This window comes from Echiichthys vipera, assembly GCF_963691815.1.
Source record: "Echiichthys vipera genome assembly, chromosome: 14".
NCBI lineage: Eukaryota > Metazoa > Chordata > Actinopteri > Perciformes > Trachinidae > Echiichthys > Echiichthys vipera.
This window is the reverse complement of record NC_139839.1, coordinates 12,708,778-12,726,833: the sequence shown is the minus strand read 5'-3', so window position 1 is coordinate 12,726,833 and position 18,056 is coordinate 12,708,778. Positions and strand designations below refer to the sequence as shown.

The following is an 18,056-nucleotide window of genomic DNA, read 5'->3' as shown; positions in this document are numbered from 1 at the left end:
GAAACATGTGATCCAGTTAACTTGTTTGTCTCAGGTGCTGCATAAATAACAGTCCAGTAAATACTTGTTTTGTTTACTGACAATGACCTCCACAACCTCTGTACTGAAAAACATGTATTCATTAACAGACCATGGTGAACCAAAACAAAATGGTTCTAATGAGCCCAATTTGTGATGCTATCACCAGAGAATTTCAGTTAATGACCTTGTCTTTAACAAACAAACCTTGAACTGTAATCACTTCAGACTAATTAATCTCAGGTGCACCTATTAGCAATAGAATTAACTAACAATGGAGTGAAAGTTGTGTGTGTTTACGTTTCATTCAACTTTTGCTCTAACCTGCTTGTTCTGCTGTGTTTTATAGATTGTATGATTTCTTAAAGGACTCACAAACACAAACAATAAACAATAACTACCATTATAAACTCAATTTATCAGTTACTGTACATAAATTCTTTTTTTTTTTAGGCAAATATCTTCTTGTGAACACAATTACTCTCAAAAAAGATTTAATTTACACATCTTGCTTCAGTAAATATTACTTTTGTAACTATTTTATTCAGTCTAACAGGGTGCTCATTTGACTTAGAATAAAGATCTGATGATGTGGGTACTTTCAGCTCACTGAATCATTTGAATGTATTGTTCATGGTTTGCTTTGACTTTTTTGTTTTGTGAATTGTTTTTAGCCAGATAAATTATTTTAAGTTGTTTTGTGCAGTCACAGGGTCAGTTCATAGTAAGAGATGTTCAATATCAGGCAAAATGATGCATTTCAATTATTCCTTTGCCATTTTTTTCTTTGAGCACTGCACTGAACCGTAGAACAAATGTTCCTTTTCCAACAGTTAATATTAATTTATCCTGTGTTTATAAAAGTATTATCCAGTTTTACTTATTCATACATTTTTGAAATATCAAAACTCTATAATTGTCGTTGTAGAAAGTAATTACATAATAAACGTTTACATATCTGAGTTCCTCTACAAACCCATTTATACCCTGTAAGTCTTAAATCATTTTAAATAACATTTATGTCAACATGTGTTGATCTTTGTGGTGCAATGAACCCTGAGAGTTATGCAGTACCTCAGACAAACACAATAATGAGACCTTCTGTTTTATCAGACAGTTTATGAGGGATATGTATGTATAGGTATATACAGTACATGTTTCACATATAGGTATTTCAAGCAGCATAGGAGAGCGATAGCACTCAAATATATTACAACAACCTTCAATGACAGTCAAGTATATTTTATGTCGGCAATATATAATTTCCTTATTGAATTTGGTGTTTTCTTTTAAATTATGACAGAATAGTAAATACAAATCTATAATATAATGCTGAATAATAACGTAACATAAAGGCTGGTTAGTGAGGTTCTGATCACTGGAAGCAGACTTGAAAGGTGAAGAGAAGTGTAGCACACTCTGGCTCCATATGCATTTCTCTTTAGTATAAATAATGTTTCGGTCCTCAGGCCTTCTTCAAAATTAACATAAACACATGCACAGTTTTGACCGTTGATAGTTAAAATCCTCCACAGATGGTTATTTGATGGGGCTGGTTTTTATTCCTTGTACCAGTGCCAGAACTCTGGTTTTAATCTCTTTGGTTTTCAAAGAATAGAAAATAGGATTGATGCACGGTGGGATGGTAGAGACCAGCGACAGGCATAGCAAATGGAGGTCCGGGTCAATGGCTTGCACATAAATTCCCATTAAGGAAATGCTGAATATAGGAAGGTAAAATACAGCAACAAGGACCATGTGCTCCATGCAAGTGGCAAGAGTTTTCTTCCTATTGATTACTGATTTCATCCTGAACACAGTGATCAGGATGCTGATATAAGCCAGAACAATGAAAGTGAAAGGGACCATCAGGTTCACCACAGTTGCATATGACACTACTGTCCAATCCAATGTGTATTCATTACAGGACAATCTGAACAAAGGTGCGTAGTCACAGAAATAGCTGTACACTCTTACAGATTTGCAAAAAGACAGATGAGCAGTGAATGTCATGGTATATATCACTCTTGCCAGACCGCAAAGCCAGATCACGCTGACAATAGAAGACATGATCTGCACTGTGTTGAATACGTTCTGACGCATAGGTAAACATATCGCAATGAACCTGTCATAGGCAAGTACAGCAAGTGCATATGCCTCCAGAGATATAACAGTATAGTAGACATACATTTGTAGAAGACATAGATAGAATGGAACAAAGTTGTCGTTAAAGAGGAATACCTTGATCACGCTGGGAATAATGCACGTGTTTAAGAGTATATCAATTACTGCGAGGTTGACAACAGCCAGAAATTTTGGAGTGTGTAAACAGCGCTCACGGGCAATTATGGAGATCAATAAAATATTGAACACTAGTGAAACCACATAGACAAACGACAGAAAGACAATGTAGACGCTGATGTAGTTAAAGGTCTGAAATCCGATGATATAGAAGCCTGGAGGTTGAATGATGACAGAGACATTTAAAACAGTCTTGAGAGAAGACATAGTGCAAGTTCACCAGCGTGCTGGAGGTCTGCATTTGGTCCACGGTGTGTAAAAATTCTGTGGTCTGAAAAAGAGAAAAAAGAAAAAAAACATGTCATGACTTATCTTTCCAATCACATACATCAAACTGACACATAAACACTTGTGCATTCAGCATGAAACCAAAAATGTTGCTGCTTTTGAGCGAACAATATAACATGCAACAGACTACAATCTGCTTTTGGCTCACCTGTTCTATTGCTAATCGTTTTACACAATGTGGCTCCATATGATGCTGACTCCAACAGTAGCCATTGAATGTCTTCATGTCTGACCTGTGTACAGTAGAAGTTATACTCTCTTTATTGGTCTCCAGAGATAAAACATAGTCTTCTCATTAAGATATGAATCAGCAAAACAGTAATGACCAGTGAGCTTTTACTACAATCAAAGGTTTAACCCGTGGAGAGTGGCATGTTGTTTTCCAACTTTTCTTTCAATCAAAACAAACAAAATGTTATTATTGTTTCGTGTTCCTCAGTTATCTTCATCTCAAGAGTCGGAGGACATGCAGATTAAAATGGATGATGCTTAATAACACTGAAACCCAATCACCCAATGTTTGAAACAGTTTTATTATTCTCTTTGCAAATATAAACAAAACTTTATTTCCATCATACAGCATTGATAACGTGTATGTCCATGGATTTTGAATCGGTGTGAACCCTCTGTTTTCATTTGATTGTATCTTTTAATAAGGAACTAATAAAGAAATAGAAACATGATATATTTGTTCGCAGTGGTGCGGACGTGCTCTCAGGACCACGGACAGAGACTTGATTTTGCTGGCTTTGCTTGGAGGCAAAGGCAGACTTACTATCAATATTACTCTGTCATCATCATTTTGAAAGGACATGTAACTTTTTTTTTTACACTCATGAATATTCAAAATCTTCTACCACATAAATATTTCAAAATTAACTGTAAAAAACTGTCTATACACCCACAGCCCTGCTCCGAACAGCATCTTCTCATGCATCTCTGTACTCAATCATAGAAAGTGTTATAGAGTGATAGATGAGACCTGGTCAGAAGTCTCTCGACAAGTCAGGTGTCACATTTGTCTTGGACTGAATAATGTTGCCCTCACCTCTCTCTCATTTGTTTTAGGCATACACAGGGAAAATTGTTTTGATATGTCTGTAAATGATCAAATAAGATGCAGAAGTGGGTATATATGAAGTGGAGGAGTCAGGACCTTCTTTTAGGAAGACAAGTGAGATGGCCGCATGGTCTGAGTGGAAGAGAATATGCATTTTACTATACACAGCAGCACTCGCCTGTTTTTGTCGCCTGTCCTAGGCCCATAAGCAAATGTGCCCATTGACTCCCATACATGCGGGATAGAGGAGATCACCTGGAAGCTTGATAGGCTTTTGAGAAAACATATTTACATGTATATATGTTTAATAAAGGGAAAAGTGAGATGGTTGATTGATCAGAGTAGAAGCTAAAATGCATTTTACTGTAAACGGCAGCACTCGCCTGTTTTTGTCGCCTGTCCTCGGCCCGGAAGAAAATTGAGTCCCATACATGCGGGAAAGAGGAGATCAACTCTGAAAAAATGTTTTGCATACCAATCAAAAAGGCTAGTTATCTTGAGACCCCCCCCCCCCCCCCCCCCAGATGTAATTGCACACCATTGAGGACTATTTCATGAATGAAGACGGTGAATTTACTGAAAACGCTACACGGGGTCCCTTTAACAAACATATAGCGCATTTTGTTAATATCTAATAAAAATGTGTTTAAGTGCATACATGTGTATTTAATCATAATTTAAATTTAGTAAAATGGTAATAATATATTATAATATATCCTCTGTGTAGTTCCACTGATTATTATATAATACTTGATTAATGTATTTGGTAAAATACAACTTAGAGTGCACCTACTGCTCACTTTCCGCTTAGGTTTCCCCTTATTTCACACAAGTACTGAGTAACTCCCGCTCACGTCCCCACCTGGTTCCCACATGCATTTACAGTCAGTGCATTTACATTCACATCAGTAACCCGAATAAGGCCTGACCCCAGTTAAGGGAATGATCACATTATTGAAGTTCCCCTTGTATACGTGAGATGGGTTGAATGGGAAAATGACAGAGTAACTCGACCTGTGGTACAGTAGGTGGCGCTCTGTCAACATACAGCTGGACTGAATATTGCTTTTTTCTAGTTTACCTTTGTCAAAAATCACAAACAGCCGACTTTTGGACGGAATTACGACTGAAACAGGTCTTCTTGGTAGTAATGTTACTTGCTGTCGCGAAGCCCTCCCTTTGTTGAAATGTAAGGCTTTGTTAATGTTGTTTTTTTCACGCTGTTTTCTGTGCCGTTGCTTCCTGGTTTATTTTATTTCCGGGTCAAAAGCCATTGCTGCGGAGTGGGGTGCATGTGCAGACAAGAAACGCAATAAAAACATGAGAACGCTGTTTACATGCACGAATAATCAGGGAACTGAAGGAGTTCTCTAGGTCTGTTAAACGGGTATGAGAACCCTTATTTTACCCGGGATATGGTGTTTACATGGTGTTTAAAAAAACGGCGTATGCCATTTCCCTGATTATAATCGGGTTTTTAAACTGCAGGTAAAATCACTTAATGTAACTAGGCTGCGTCTTATCACATAAATCAGGTTAACTTACACCCTGCTTTACACCAACTTCCACAGATGTACAGAGTAACTCTCGCACACTCGCCCCACTAATTTCCACGCATTTTACAGTATAACTAAGCTGTGACTTAGAGCCAACTCCCGTACACACTAAGGAGGGGATAATGGTGAACACTTTATAATCAATCCTGCTACCCTGTAGTTACTTGGTAACTCCGGGTCAACTACAGTGTAGATACAGCACATCATTGTACGGGAGTTACGCTCTTAGACACAGCCTAGTTATACTGTAAGACGCATGGAAATTTGGGGCGGAAGTGAGCGAGAGTTACTCTGTACTTCTGTGGAAGTTGGTGTAAAGCAGGATGTTAGTTAAACCTGAGTTACGTGATAAGACGCAGCCTAGTTACACTGTAAATGCAGGGGGGGAAACGGGGCTAAGTAAGCGGGAGTTACTCAGTACTTGTGTGAAATAAGGGGCAACCAAGTGAGCGGTAGGTATGCTCTAAGTCGCGGGCCGTATTATCTAGTGTTACCATCTATTTCCATTTCTTATTCATTTATAACAGTGATTTCCAATCCTGCACCTGGAGGGCCACTGCCCTACCTGTTTTAGGTTTCTCCCAGCTCTAACACACGTGATTCTAATGATGTGCTCGTGATCAAGTAGCTGAAGCTCGTCATGTGTCATATTCATTAGATTCTGGTGTGTTAGAGTAGGGATAAACCTAAAACACCCAGAGCAGTGGCCCTCCAAGCGCAGGACGGCCCATCCCTGATTTTTACCCTTAGTGAGTTTCTAAGTGTCACAGAATGGAAGAGGCCAACTTTTATTTTTGATTTCATTTTTTAATAAAGCTGTGGTCAGAAACATATGATCCAGTTAACTTGTTTGTCTCAGGTGCTGCATAAATAACAGTCCAGTAAATACTTGTTTTGTTTACCGACAATGATCTCCACAACCTCTGTACTGAAAACATGTATTCATTAACAGACCATGGTGAACCAAAACAAAATGGTTCTAATGAGCCCAATTTGTGATGCTATCACCAGAGAATTTCAGTTAATGACATTGTCTTCAACAAACAAACCTTGAACTGTAATCACTTCAGACTAATTAATCTCAGGTGCACCTATTAGCAATAGAATTAACTAACAATGGAGTGAAAGTTGTGTTGGTTCATGTTTCATTCAACTTTTGCTCTAACCTGCTTGTTCTGCTGTGTTTTATAGATTGTATGATTTCTTAAAGGACTCACAAACAATAACTTCCATTATAAACTCAATTTATCAGTTACTATACATAAATTCTTTGTTTTTTAGGCAAATATCTTCTTGTGAACACTTTGTATTACTCTCAAAAAAGATTTAATTTACACATCTTGCTTCAGTAAATATTACTTTTGTAACTATTTTATTCAGTCTAACAGGGTGCTCATTTGACTTAGAATAAAGATCTGATGATGTGGGTACTTTCAGCTCACTGAATCATTTGAATGTATTGTTCATGGTTTGCTTTGACTTTTTTGTTTTGTGAATTGTTTTTAGCCAGATAAATTATTTTAAGTTGTTTTGTGCAGTCACAGAGTCAGTTCATAGTAAGAGATGTACAAAATCAGGCAAAAGGATGCATTTCAATTATTCCTTTGCCATTTTTTTCTTTGAGCACTGCACTGAACCATAGAACAAATGTTCCTTTTCCAACAGTTAATATTAATTTATCCTGTGTTTATAAAAGTATTACCCAGTTTTACTTATTCATACATTTTTGAAATGTCAAAACTCTATAATTGTCGTTGTAGAAAGTAGTTACATAATAAACGTTTACATATCTGAGTTCCTCTACAAACCCATTTATACCCTGTAAGTCTTAAATCATTTTAAATAACATTTATGTCAACATGTGTTGATCTTTGTGGTAAAATGAACCCTGAGAGTTATGCAGTACCTCAGACAAACACAATAATGAGACCTTCTGTTTTATCAGACAGTTTATGAGGGATATGTACAGTTTATATACAGTACATGTTTCACATATGAGTATTTCAGGCAGCATAGGAGAGCCATAGCACTCAAATATATTACAACAACCTTCAATGAAAGTCAAGTATATTTTAGGTCGGCAATATGTAATTTCCTTATTGAATTTGGTGTTTTCTTTTAAATTATGACAGAATAGTAAATACAAATCTAACATATAATGCTGAATAGTAACACAACACAAAGGCTGGTTAGTGAGGCTCTGATCACTGGAAGCAGACTTGAAAGGTGAAGAGAAGTGTAGCACACTCTGGCTCCATATGCATTTCTCTTTAGTATAAATAATGTTTCGGTCCTCAGGCCTTCTTCAAAATTAACATAAACACATGCACAGTTTTGACCGTTGATAATTAAAATCCTCCACAGATGGTTATTTGATGGGGCTGGTTTTCATTCCCTGTACCAGTGCCAGAACTCTGGTTTTAATCTCTTTGGTTTTCAAAGAATAGAAAATAGGATTGATGCACGGTGGGATGGTAGAGACCAGCGACAGGCATAGCAAATGGAGGTCCGGGTCAATGGCTTGCACATAAATCCCCATTAAGGAAATGCTGAATATAGGAAGGTAAAATACAGCAACAAGGACCATGTGCTCCATGCAAGTGGCAAGAGTTTTCTTCCTATTGATTACTGATTTCATCCTGAACACAGTGATCAGGATGCTGATATAAGCCAGAACAATGAAAGTGAAAGGGACCATCAGGTTCACCACAGTTGCATATGACACTACTGTCCAATCCAATGTGTATTCATTACAGGACAATCTGAACAAAGGTGCGTAGTCACAGAAATAGCTGTACACTCTTACAGATTTGCAAAAAGACAGATGAGCAGTGAATGTCATGGTATATATCACTCTTGCCAGACCGCAAAGCCAGATCACGCTGACAATAGAAGACATGATCTGCACTGTGTTGAATACGTTCTGACGCATAGGTAAACATATCGCAATGAACCTGTCATAGGCAAGTACAGCAAGTGCATATGCCTCCAGAGATATAACAGTATAGTAGACATACATTTGTAGAAGACATAGATAGAATGGAACAAAGTTGTCGTTAAAGAGGAATACCTTGATCACGCTGGGAATAATGCACGTGTTTAAGAGTATATCAATTACTGCGAGGTTGACAACAGCCAGAAATTTTGGAGTGTGTAAACAGCGCTCACGGGCAATTATGGAGATCAATAAAATATTGAACACTAGTGAAACCACATAGACAAACGACAGAAAGACAATGTAGACGCTGATGTAGTTAAAGGTCTGAAATCCGATGATATAGAAGCCTGGAGGTTGAATAATGACAGAGACGTTTAAAACAGTCTTGAGAGAAGACATAGTGCAAGTTCACCAGCGTGCTGGAGGTCTGCATTCGGTCCACGGTGTGTAAAAATTCTGTGGTCTGAAAAAGAGAAAAAAGAAAAAAAACATGTCATGACTTCACATACATCAAACTGACACATATACACTTGTGCATTCAGCATGAAACCAAAAATGTTGCTGCTTTTGAGCGAACAATATAACATGCAACAGACTACAATCTGCTTTTGGCTCACCTGTTCTATTGCTAATCGTTTTACACAATGTGGCTCCATATGATGCTGACTCCAACAGTAGCCATTGAATGTCTTCATGTCTGACCTGTGTACAGTAGAAGTTATACTCTCTTCATTGGTCTCCAGAGATAAAACATAGTCTTCTCATTAAGAAATGAATCAGCAAAACAGTAATGACCACTGCGCTTTTACTACAATTAAAGGTTTAACCCGTGGAGAGTGGCATGTTGTTTTCCAACTTTTCTTTCAACCAAAACAAACAAAATGTTATTATTGTTTCGTGTTCCTCAGTTATCTTCATCTCAAGAGTCGGAGGACATGCAGATTAAAATGAATGCCCCTTAATAACACTGAAACCCAATCACCCAATGTTTGAAACAGTTTTATTATTCTCTTTGCAAATATAAACAAAACTTTATTTCCATCATACAGCATTAATAACGTGTATGTCCATCCATTTTGAATCGGTGTGAACCCACTTTTTTCATTTGATTGTATCTTTTAATAAGGAACTAATAAAGAAATAGAAACATGATACAGTTGTTCGGTGTGGTGCGGACGTGCTCTCAGGACCACGGACAGAGACTTGATTTTGCTGGCTTTGCTTGGAGGCAAAGGCAGATTTACTATCAATATAACTCTGTCATCATCATTTTGAAAGGACATGTAACTTTTTTTTTTACACTCATGAATATTCAAAGTCTTCTACCACATAAATATTTCAAAATTAACTGTAAAAAACTGTCTATACACCCACAGATCTGCACCTAACAGCATCTTCTCATGCATCTCTGTACTCCATCATAGAAAGTGTTATAGAGTGATAGATGTGACCTGGTCAGAAGTCTCTCGACAAGTCAGGTGTCACATTTGTCTTGGACTGAATAATGTTGCCCTCACCTCTCTCTCATTTGTTTTATACCGACACATGAAAAGTTGTTTTTATATGTCTGTAAACAATCAAATGAGATGCAGAACTGTGTATATATTATTTGGGGGAGTGGGGATTTCCTTTCAGGAGGAAAAGTGAGATGGTTGATTGATCAGAGTAGAAGCTAAAATGCATTTTACTGTAAACGGCAGACTCGCCTGTTTGTGTCGCCTGTCCTCGGCCCGGAAGAAAATGGACTCCCATACATGCGGGAAAGAGGAGATCAACTCTGAAAAAATGTTTTGCATACCAATCAAAAAGGCTAGTTATCTTGAGACCCCCTACTTAAAAACAATTTAGGTGGACATAATTTTAGACCCTACCTAAATCAAAGTTTGTACTTGGAACCCGGTCATGGGAGGGGTACGGAAACATTTTTACATCCGATAAGTCCTTCAAGACAAAAAGGCCACACAACCAGAAAGTAGCGACATTCTAAAGCAACCATGCGCCACTGAGCAGCTTTCATAGGATTAAACGGGCGCCATTTTTTCAGTATAAAATCTATATTTTAATATGTCCATGGTATTTCACAGTCATGCTGGCTCTGAGCGAAACCGGGTACTAGTGCTTTGTGTCCCTCTCAGCCATTTGTAGTTTTTTATAGACCGGAAGGACACGGAGGCCTCAGCTTGCCCGTTCTATGTGAAAAACAACTAAGAACTTTGTTGCTGAGGAGAATAAGTCAGATTGTTGGCAGAGGTAATTGCACACCATTGAGGACTATTTCATGAATGAAGACGGTGAATTTACTGAAAACGCTACACGGGGTCCCTTTAACAAACATATAGCGCATTTTGTTAATATCCAATAAAATTGTGTTTAAGTGCATACATGTGTATTTAATCATAATTTAAATTTAGTAAAATGGTAATAATATATTATAATATATCCTCTGTGTAGTTCCACTGATTATTATATAATACTTGATAAATGTATTTGGTAAAATACAACTTAGAGTGCACCTACTGCTCACTTTCCGCTTAGGTTTCCTCTTATTTCACACAAGTACTAAGTCTCCCGCTCACGTCCCCACCTGGTTCCCACATGCATTTACAGTCAGTGCATTTACATTCACATCAGTAACCCGAATAAGGCCTGACCCCAGTTAAGGGAATGATCACATTATTGAAGTTCCCCTTGTATACGTGAGAGGGGGCTGAATGGGAAAATGACAGAGTAACTCGACCTGTGGTACAGTAGGTGGCGCTCTGTCAACATACAGCTGGACTGAATATTGCTTTTTTCTAGTTTACCTTTGTCAAAATCACAAACAGCCGACTTTTGGACGGAATTCCGACTGAAACAGGTCTTCTTGGTAGTAATGTTACTTGCTGTCGCGAAGCCCTCCCTTTGTTGAAATATAAGGCTTTGTTAATGTTGTTTTTTTCACGTTGTTTTCTGTGCCGTTGCTTCCTGGTTTATTTTATTTCCGGGTCAAAAGCCATTGCTACGGAGTGGGGTGCATGTGCAGACAAGAAACGCAATAGAAACATGAGAACGCTGTTTACATGCACGAATAATGAGGGAACTGAAGGATTTCTCTAGGTCTGTTAAACGGGTATGAGAACCCTTATTTTACCCGGGATATGGTGTTTACATGGTGTTTAAAAAAACGGCGTATGTCATTTACCCGATTATAATCGGGTTTTTAAACTGCAGGTAAAATCACTTAATGTAACTAGGCTGCGTCTTATCACATAAATCAGGTTAACTTACACCCTGCTTTACACCAACTTCCACAGATGTACAGAGTAACTCTCCCACACTCGCCCCACTAATTTCCACGCATTTTACAGTATAACTAAGCTGTGACTTAGAGCCAACTCCCGTACACACTAAGGAGGGGATAGCGGTGAACACTTTATAATCAATCCCTCTACCCTGTAGTTACTTGGTAACTCTGGGTCAACTACAGTGTAGTTACAGCACATAATTGTACAGGAGTTACGCTCTAAGACACAGCCTAGTTATACTGTAAGACGCATGGAAATTTGTGGGGGAAGTGAGCAAGACTTACTCTGTACTTCTGTGGAAGTTGGTGTAAAGCAGGATGTTAGTTAAACCTGAGTTACGTGATAAGACGCAGCCTAGTTACACTGTAAATACACGGGGCAAACGGGGCTAAGTGAGCGGGAGTTACTCAGTACTTGTGTGAAATAAGGGGCAACCAAGTGAGCGGTAGGTATGCTCTAAGTCGCGGGCCGTATTATGTATTGTTACCATCTATTTCCATTTCTTATTCATTTATAACAGTGATTTCCAATCCTGCACCTGGAGGGCCACTGCCCTACCTGTTTTAGGTTTCTCCCAGCTCAAACACACGTGATTCTAATGATGTGCTCGTTATCAAGTAGCTGAAGCTCGTCATGTGTCATATTCATTAGATTCTGGTGTGTTAGAGTAGGGACAAACCTAAAACACCCAGAGCAGTGGCCCTCCAAGAGCAGGACGGCCAATCCCTTAGTTAGTTTCTCAGTGTCACAGAATGGAAGAGGCCAACTTTTATTTTTAATTTCATTTTTTAATAAAGCTGTGGTCAGAAACATGTGATCCAGTTAACTTGTTTGTCTCAGGTGCTGCATAAATTAAAGTCCAGTAAATACTTGTTTTGTTTACCGACAATGACCTCCACAACCTCTGTACTGAAAAACATGTATTAATTAACAGACCATGGTGAACCAAAACAAAATGGTTCTAATGAGCCCAATTTGTGATGCTATCACCAGAGAATTTCAGTTAATGACCTTGTCTTTAACAAACAAACCTTGAACTGTAATCACTTCAGACTAATTAATCTCAGGTGCACCTATTAGCAATAGAATTAACTAACAATGGAGTGAAAGTTGTGTTGGTTCATGTTTCATTCAACTTTTGCTCTAACCTGCTTGTTCTGCTGTGTTTTATAGATTGTATGATTTCTTAAAGGACTCACAAACAATAACTTCCATTATAAACCTTAATTTATCAGTTACTGTACATAAATTCTTTGTCTTTTAGGCAAATATCTTCTTGTGAACACTTTGTAATACTTTCAAAAAAGATTTAATTTACACATCTTGCTTCAGTAAATATTACTTTTGTAACTATTTTATTCAGTCTAACAGGGTGCTCATTTGACTTAGAATAAATATCTGATGATGTGGGTACTTTCAGCTCACTGAATCATTTGAATGTATTGTTCATGGTTTGCTTTGACTTTTTTGTTTTGTGAATTGTTTTTAGCCAGATAAGTTATTTTAAGTGGTTTTGTGCAGTCACAGGGTCAGTTCATAATAAGAGATGTTCAATATCAGGCAAAATGATGCATTTCAATTATTCCTTTGCCATTTTTTTCTTTGAGCACTGCACTGAACCATAGCACAAATGTTCCTTTTCTAGCAGTTAATATTAATTTATCCTTTATTTCTAAAAGTATTATCCAGTTTTACTTACTCATACATTTTTGAAATGTCAAAAATCTAAAATTGTCGTTGTAGAAAGAAGTTACATAATAAACGTTTACATATCTGAGTTCCACTACAAACCCATTTATACCCTGTAAGTCTTAAATCATTTTAAATAACATTTATGTCAACATGTGTTGATCTTTGTGGTGCAATGAACCCTGAGAGTTATGCAGTACCTCCGACAAACACAATAATGAGACCTTCTGTTTTATCAGACAGTTTATGAGGGATATGTACAGTTTATATACAGTACATGTTTCACATATGAGTATTTCAGGCAGCATAGGAGAGCGATAGCACTCAAATATATTACAACAACCTTCAATGACAGTCAAGTATATTTTAGGTCGGCAATATATAATTTCCTTATTGAATTTGGTGTTTTCTTTTAAATTATGACAGAATAGTAAATACAAATCTATAATATAATGCTGAATAATAACGTAACACAAAGACTGGTTAGTGAGGCTCTGATCACTGGAAGCAGACTTGAAAGGTGAAGAGAAGTGTAGCACACTCTGGCTCCATATGCATTTCTCTTTAGTATAAATAATGTTTCGGTCCTCAGGCCTTCTTCAAAATTAACATTAACACATGCACAGTTTTGACCGTTGATAATTAAAATCCTCCACAGATGGCTATTTGATGGGGCTGGTTTTCGTTCCCTGTACCAGTGCCAGAACTCTGGTTTTAATCTCTTTGGTTTTCAAAGAATAGAAAATAGGATTGATGCACGGTGGGATGGTAGAGACCAGCGACAGGCATAGCAAATGGAGGTCCGGGTCAATGGCTTGCACATAAATCCCCATTAAAGAAATGCTGAATATAGGAAGGTAAAATACAGCAACAAGGACCATGTGCTCCATGCAAGTGGCAAGAGTTTTCTTCCTATTGATTACTGATTTCATCCTGAACACAGTGACCAGGATGCTGATATAAGCCAGAACAATGAAAGTGAAAGGGACCATCAGGTTCACCACAGTTGCATATGACACTACTGTCCAATCCAATGTGTATTCATTACAGGACAATCTGAACAAAGGTGCGTAGTCACAGAAATAGCTGTACACTCTTACAGATTTGCAAAAAGACAGATGAGCAGTGAATGTCATGGTATATATCACTCTTGCCAGACCGCAAAGCCAGATCACGCTGACAATAGAAGACATGATCTGCACTGTGTTGAATACGTTCTGACGCATAGGTAAACATATCGCAATGAACCTGTCATAGGCAAGTACAGCAAGTGCATATGCCTCCAGAGATATAACAGTATAGTAGACATACATTTGTAGAAGACATAGATAGAATGGAACAAAGTTGTCGTTAAAGAGGAATACCTTGATCACGCTGGGAATAATGCACGTGTTTAAGAGTATATCAATTACTGCGAGGTTGACAACAGCCAGAAATTTTGGAGTGTGTAAACAGCGCTCACGGGCAATTATGGAGATCAATAAAATATTGAACACTAGTGAAACCACATAGACAAACGACAGAAAGACAATGTAGACGCTGATGTAGTTAAAGGTCTGAAATCCGATGATATAGAAGCCTGGAGGTTGAATAATGACAGAGACATTTAAAACAGTCTTGAGAGAAGACATAGTGCAAGTTCACCAGCGTGCTGGAGGTCTGCATTCGGTCCACGGTGTGTAAAAATTCTGTGGTCTGAAAAAGAGAAAAAAGAAAAAAAACATGTCATGACTTCACATACATCAAACTGACACATAAACACTTGTGCATTCAGCATGAAACCAAAAATGTTGCTGCTTTTGAGCAAACAATATAACATGCAACAGACTACAATCTGCTTTTGGCTCACCTGTTCTATTGCTAATCGTTTTACACAATGAGGCTCCATATGATGCTGACTCCAACAGTAGCCATTGAATGTCTTCATGTCTGACCTGTGTACAGTAGAAGTTATACTCTCTTTATTGGTCTCCAGAGATAAAACCTAGTCTTCTCATTAAGATATGAATCAGCAAAACAGTAATGACCAGTGAGCTTTTACTATAATCAAAGGTTTAACCCGTGGAGAGTGGCATGTTGTTTTCCAACTTTTCTTTCAGGCAAAACAAACAAAATGTTATTATTGTTTTGTGTTCCTCAGTTATCTTCATCTCAAGAGTCGGAGGACATGCAGATTAAAATGAATGAGGCTTAATAACACTGAAACCCAATCACCCAATGTTTGAAACAGTTTTATTATTCTCTTTGCAAATATAAACAAAACTTTATTTCCATCATACAGCATTGATAACGTGTATGTCCATGGATTTTGAAGTGTGTGTGAACCCTCTGTTTTCATTTGATTGTTTCTTTTAATAAGGAACTAATAAAGTAATAGAAACATGATATAGTTGTTCTGTTTGGTGCGGACGTGCTCTCAGGACCACGGACAGAGACTTGATTTTGCTGGCTCTGCTTGGAGGCAAAGGCAGATTTACTATCAATATTACTCTGTCATCATCATTTTGAAAGGACATGTAACTTTTTTTTTTACACTCATGAATATTCAAAGTCTTCTACCACATAAATATTTCAAAATTAACTGTAAAAAACTGTCTATACACCCACAGATCTGCACCTAACAGCATCTTCTCATGCATCTCTGTACTCCATCATAGAAAGTGTTATAGAGTGATAGATGTGACCTGGTCAGAAGTCTCTCGACAAGTCAGGTGTCACATTTGTCTTGGACTGAATAATGTTGCCCTCACCTCTCTCTCATTTGTTTTATACTGACACATGAAAAGTTGTTTTTATATGTCTGTAAACAATCAAATGAGATGCAAAACTGTGTATATATTATTTGGGGGAGTGGGGATTTCCTTTCAGGAGGAAAAGTGAGATGGTTGATTGATCAGAGTAGAAGCTAAAATGCATTTTACTATAAACGGCAGCACTCGCTGGTTTGTGTCGCCTGTCCTCGGCCCGGAAGCAAATGGACTCCCATACATGCGGGAAAGAGGAGATCAACTCTGAAAAAATGTTTTGCATACCAATCAAAAAGGCTAATTATCTTGAGACCCCCTACTTAAAAACAATTTAGGTGGACATAATTTTAGACCCTACCTAAATCAAAGTTTGTACTTGGAACCCGGTCATGGGCTCGGGTACGGAAACATTTTTACATCCGATAATTCCTTCAAGAAAAAAAGGCCGCACAACCAGGAAGTAGCGACATTCTAAAGCAACCATGCGCCACTGAGCAGCTTTCATAGGATTAAATGGGTGCCATTTTTTCAGTATAAAATCTATATTTTAACATGTCCATGGTATTTCACAGTCATGCTGGCTCTGAGCGAAACCGGGTACTAGTGCTTTGTGTCCCTCTCAGCCATTTGTAGTTTTTTATAGACCGGAAGGACACAGGGGCCTCAGCTTGCCTCATATAAAAAACAACTAAGAACTTTGTTGCTGAGGAGAATAAGTCAGATTGTTGGCAGATGTAATTGCACACCATTGAGGACTATTTTATGAATGAAGACGGTGAATTTACTGAAAACGCTACACGGGGTCCCTTTAACAAACATATAGCGCATTTTGTTAATATCTAATAAAAATGTGTTTAAGTGCATACATGTATATTTAATCATAACTTAAATTTAGTAAAACGGTAATAATATATTATAATATATCCACTGTGTAGTTCCACTGATTATTATATAATACTTGATAAATGTATTTGGTAAAATACAACTTAGATTGCACCTATTTCTCACTTTCTGCTTAAGTTTCCCCTTATTTCACACAAGTACTGAGTAACTCCCGCTCACGTCTCCACCTGGTTCCCCCATGCATTTACAGTCAGTGCGTTTACATTCACATCAGTAACCCGAATATGGCCTGACCCCAGTTAAGGGAATAATCACATTATTGAAGTTCCCCTTGTATACGTGAGAGGGGGTTGAATGGGAAAATGACAGAGTAACTCGACCTGTGGTACAGTAGGTGGTGCTTTTTTCTGGTTTACCTTTGTCAAAATCACAAAGAGCCGACTTTTGGACAGAGTTATGAACGAAACAGGTCTTCTTGGTAGTAATGTTCCTTGCTGTTGCGAAGCCCTCCCTTTGTTGAAATTTAAGGATTTATTAATGTTGTTTTTTTTCACGTTGTTTTCTGTGCCGTTGCTTCCTGGTTTATTCTATTTCCGGGTCAAAAGCCATTGCTGCCGAGTGGGGTGCATGTGCAGACAAGAAACACAATAAAAACATGAGAACGCTGTTTACATGCACGAATAATCAGGGAACTGAGGAAGTTCTCCAGGTCTGTTAAACGGGTATGAGAGCCCTGATTTTACCCGGGATATGGTGTTTACATGGTGTTTAAAACAAAGCCGTATGCCATTTACCCGATTATAATCGGGTTTTTAAACTGCAGGTAAAATCACTTATTGTAACTAGGCTGCGTCTTATAACATAACTCAGGTTAACTTACGTCATGATTTACACTAACTTCGTGAGAAGTACAGAGTAACTTTCGCACACTCGTCCCACTAATTTCCACGCATTTTACAGTATAACTAAGCTGTGTCTTAGAGCCAACTCCCGTACACACTAAGGAGAGATAACGGTGAACACTTTATAATCCATCCCGCTACCCTGTAAGTACTTGGCAACTCCAGGTCAACTACAGTGTGGTTACAGCACATACTTGTACGGGAGTTACGCTCTAAGACACAGCCTAGTTATACTGTAAGACGCATGGAAATTTGTGGGGGAAGTGAGCAAGAGTTACTCTGTACTTCTGTGGAAGTTGGTGTAAAGCAGGATGTTAGTTAAACCTGAGTTACGTGATAAGACACAGCCCAGTTACGCTGTTAATGCAGGGGGGGGCGCTAAGAGAGCGGGAGTTACTCAGTGCTTGTGTGAAATAAGGGGCAACCTAGT

The 18,056-nt window shown here is 38.0% G+C and overlaps 3 protein-coding genes across 3 annotated transcripts; all 3 read right to left on the bottom strand.

Annotated features, from left to right (window-relative positions):
- Window positions 1–1,557: 1,557 nt before the first annotated feature.
- Window positions 1,558–2,526, bottom strand: LOC310956887 (olfactory receptor 2AT4-like; the record flags this gene model as incomplete). The annotated part of the gene is made up of 1 exon (XM_083927262.1): window positions 1,558–2,526. The coding sequence occupies one exon, from the start codon at window positions 2,524–2,526 to the stop codon at window positions 1,558–1,560; it is 969 nt and encodes a 322-aa protein (XP_083783388.1).
- A 5,065-nt stretch (window positions 2,527–7,591) lies between these two features.
- LOC310956886 (olfactory receptor 2AT4-like) lies at window positions 7,592–8,560 on the bottom strand (the record flags this gene model as incomplete). Its single annotated transcript, XM_083927261.1, has 1 exon — window positions 7,592–8,560. One exon carries the CDS (start codon window positions 8,558–8,560, stop codon window positions 7,592–7,594), a length of 969 nt encoding a protein of 322 aa, XP_083783387.1.
- A 5,236-nt stretch (window positions 8,561–13,796) lies between these two features.
- Window positions 13,797–14,765, bottom strand: LOC310956885 (olfactory receptor 2AT4-like; the record flags this gene model as incomplete). The annotated part of the gene is made up of 1 exon (XM_083927260.1): window positions 13,797–14,765. The coding sequence occupies one exon, from the start codon at window positions 14,763–14,765 to the stop codon at window positions 13,797–13,799; it is 969 nt and encodes a 322-aa protein (XP_083783386.1).
- Between the last annotated feature and the right edge of the window lie 3,291 nt (window positions 14,766–18,056).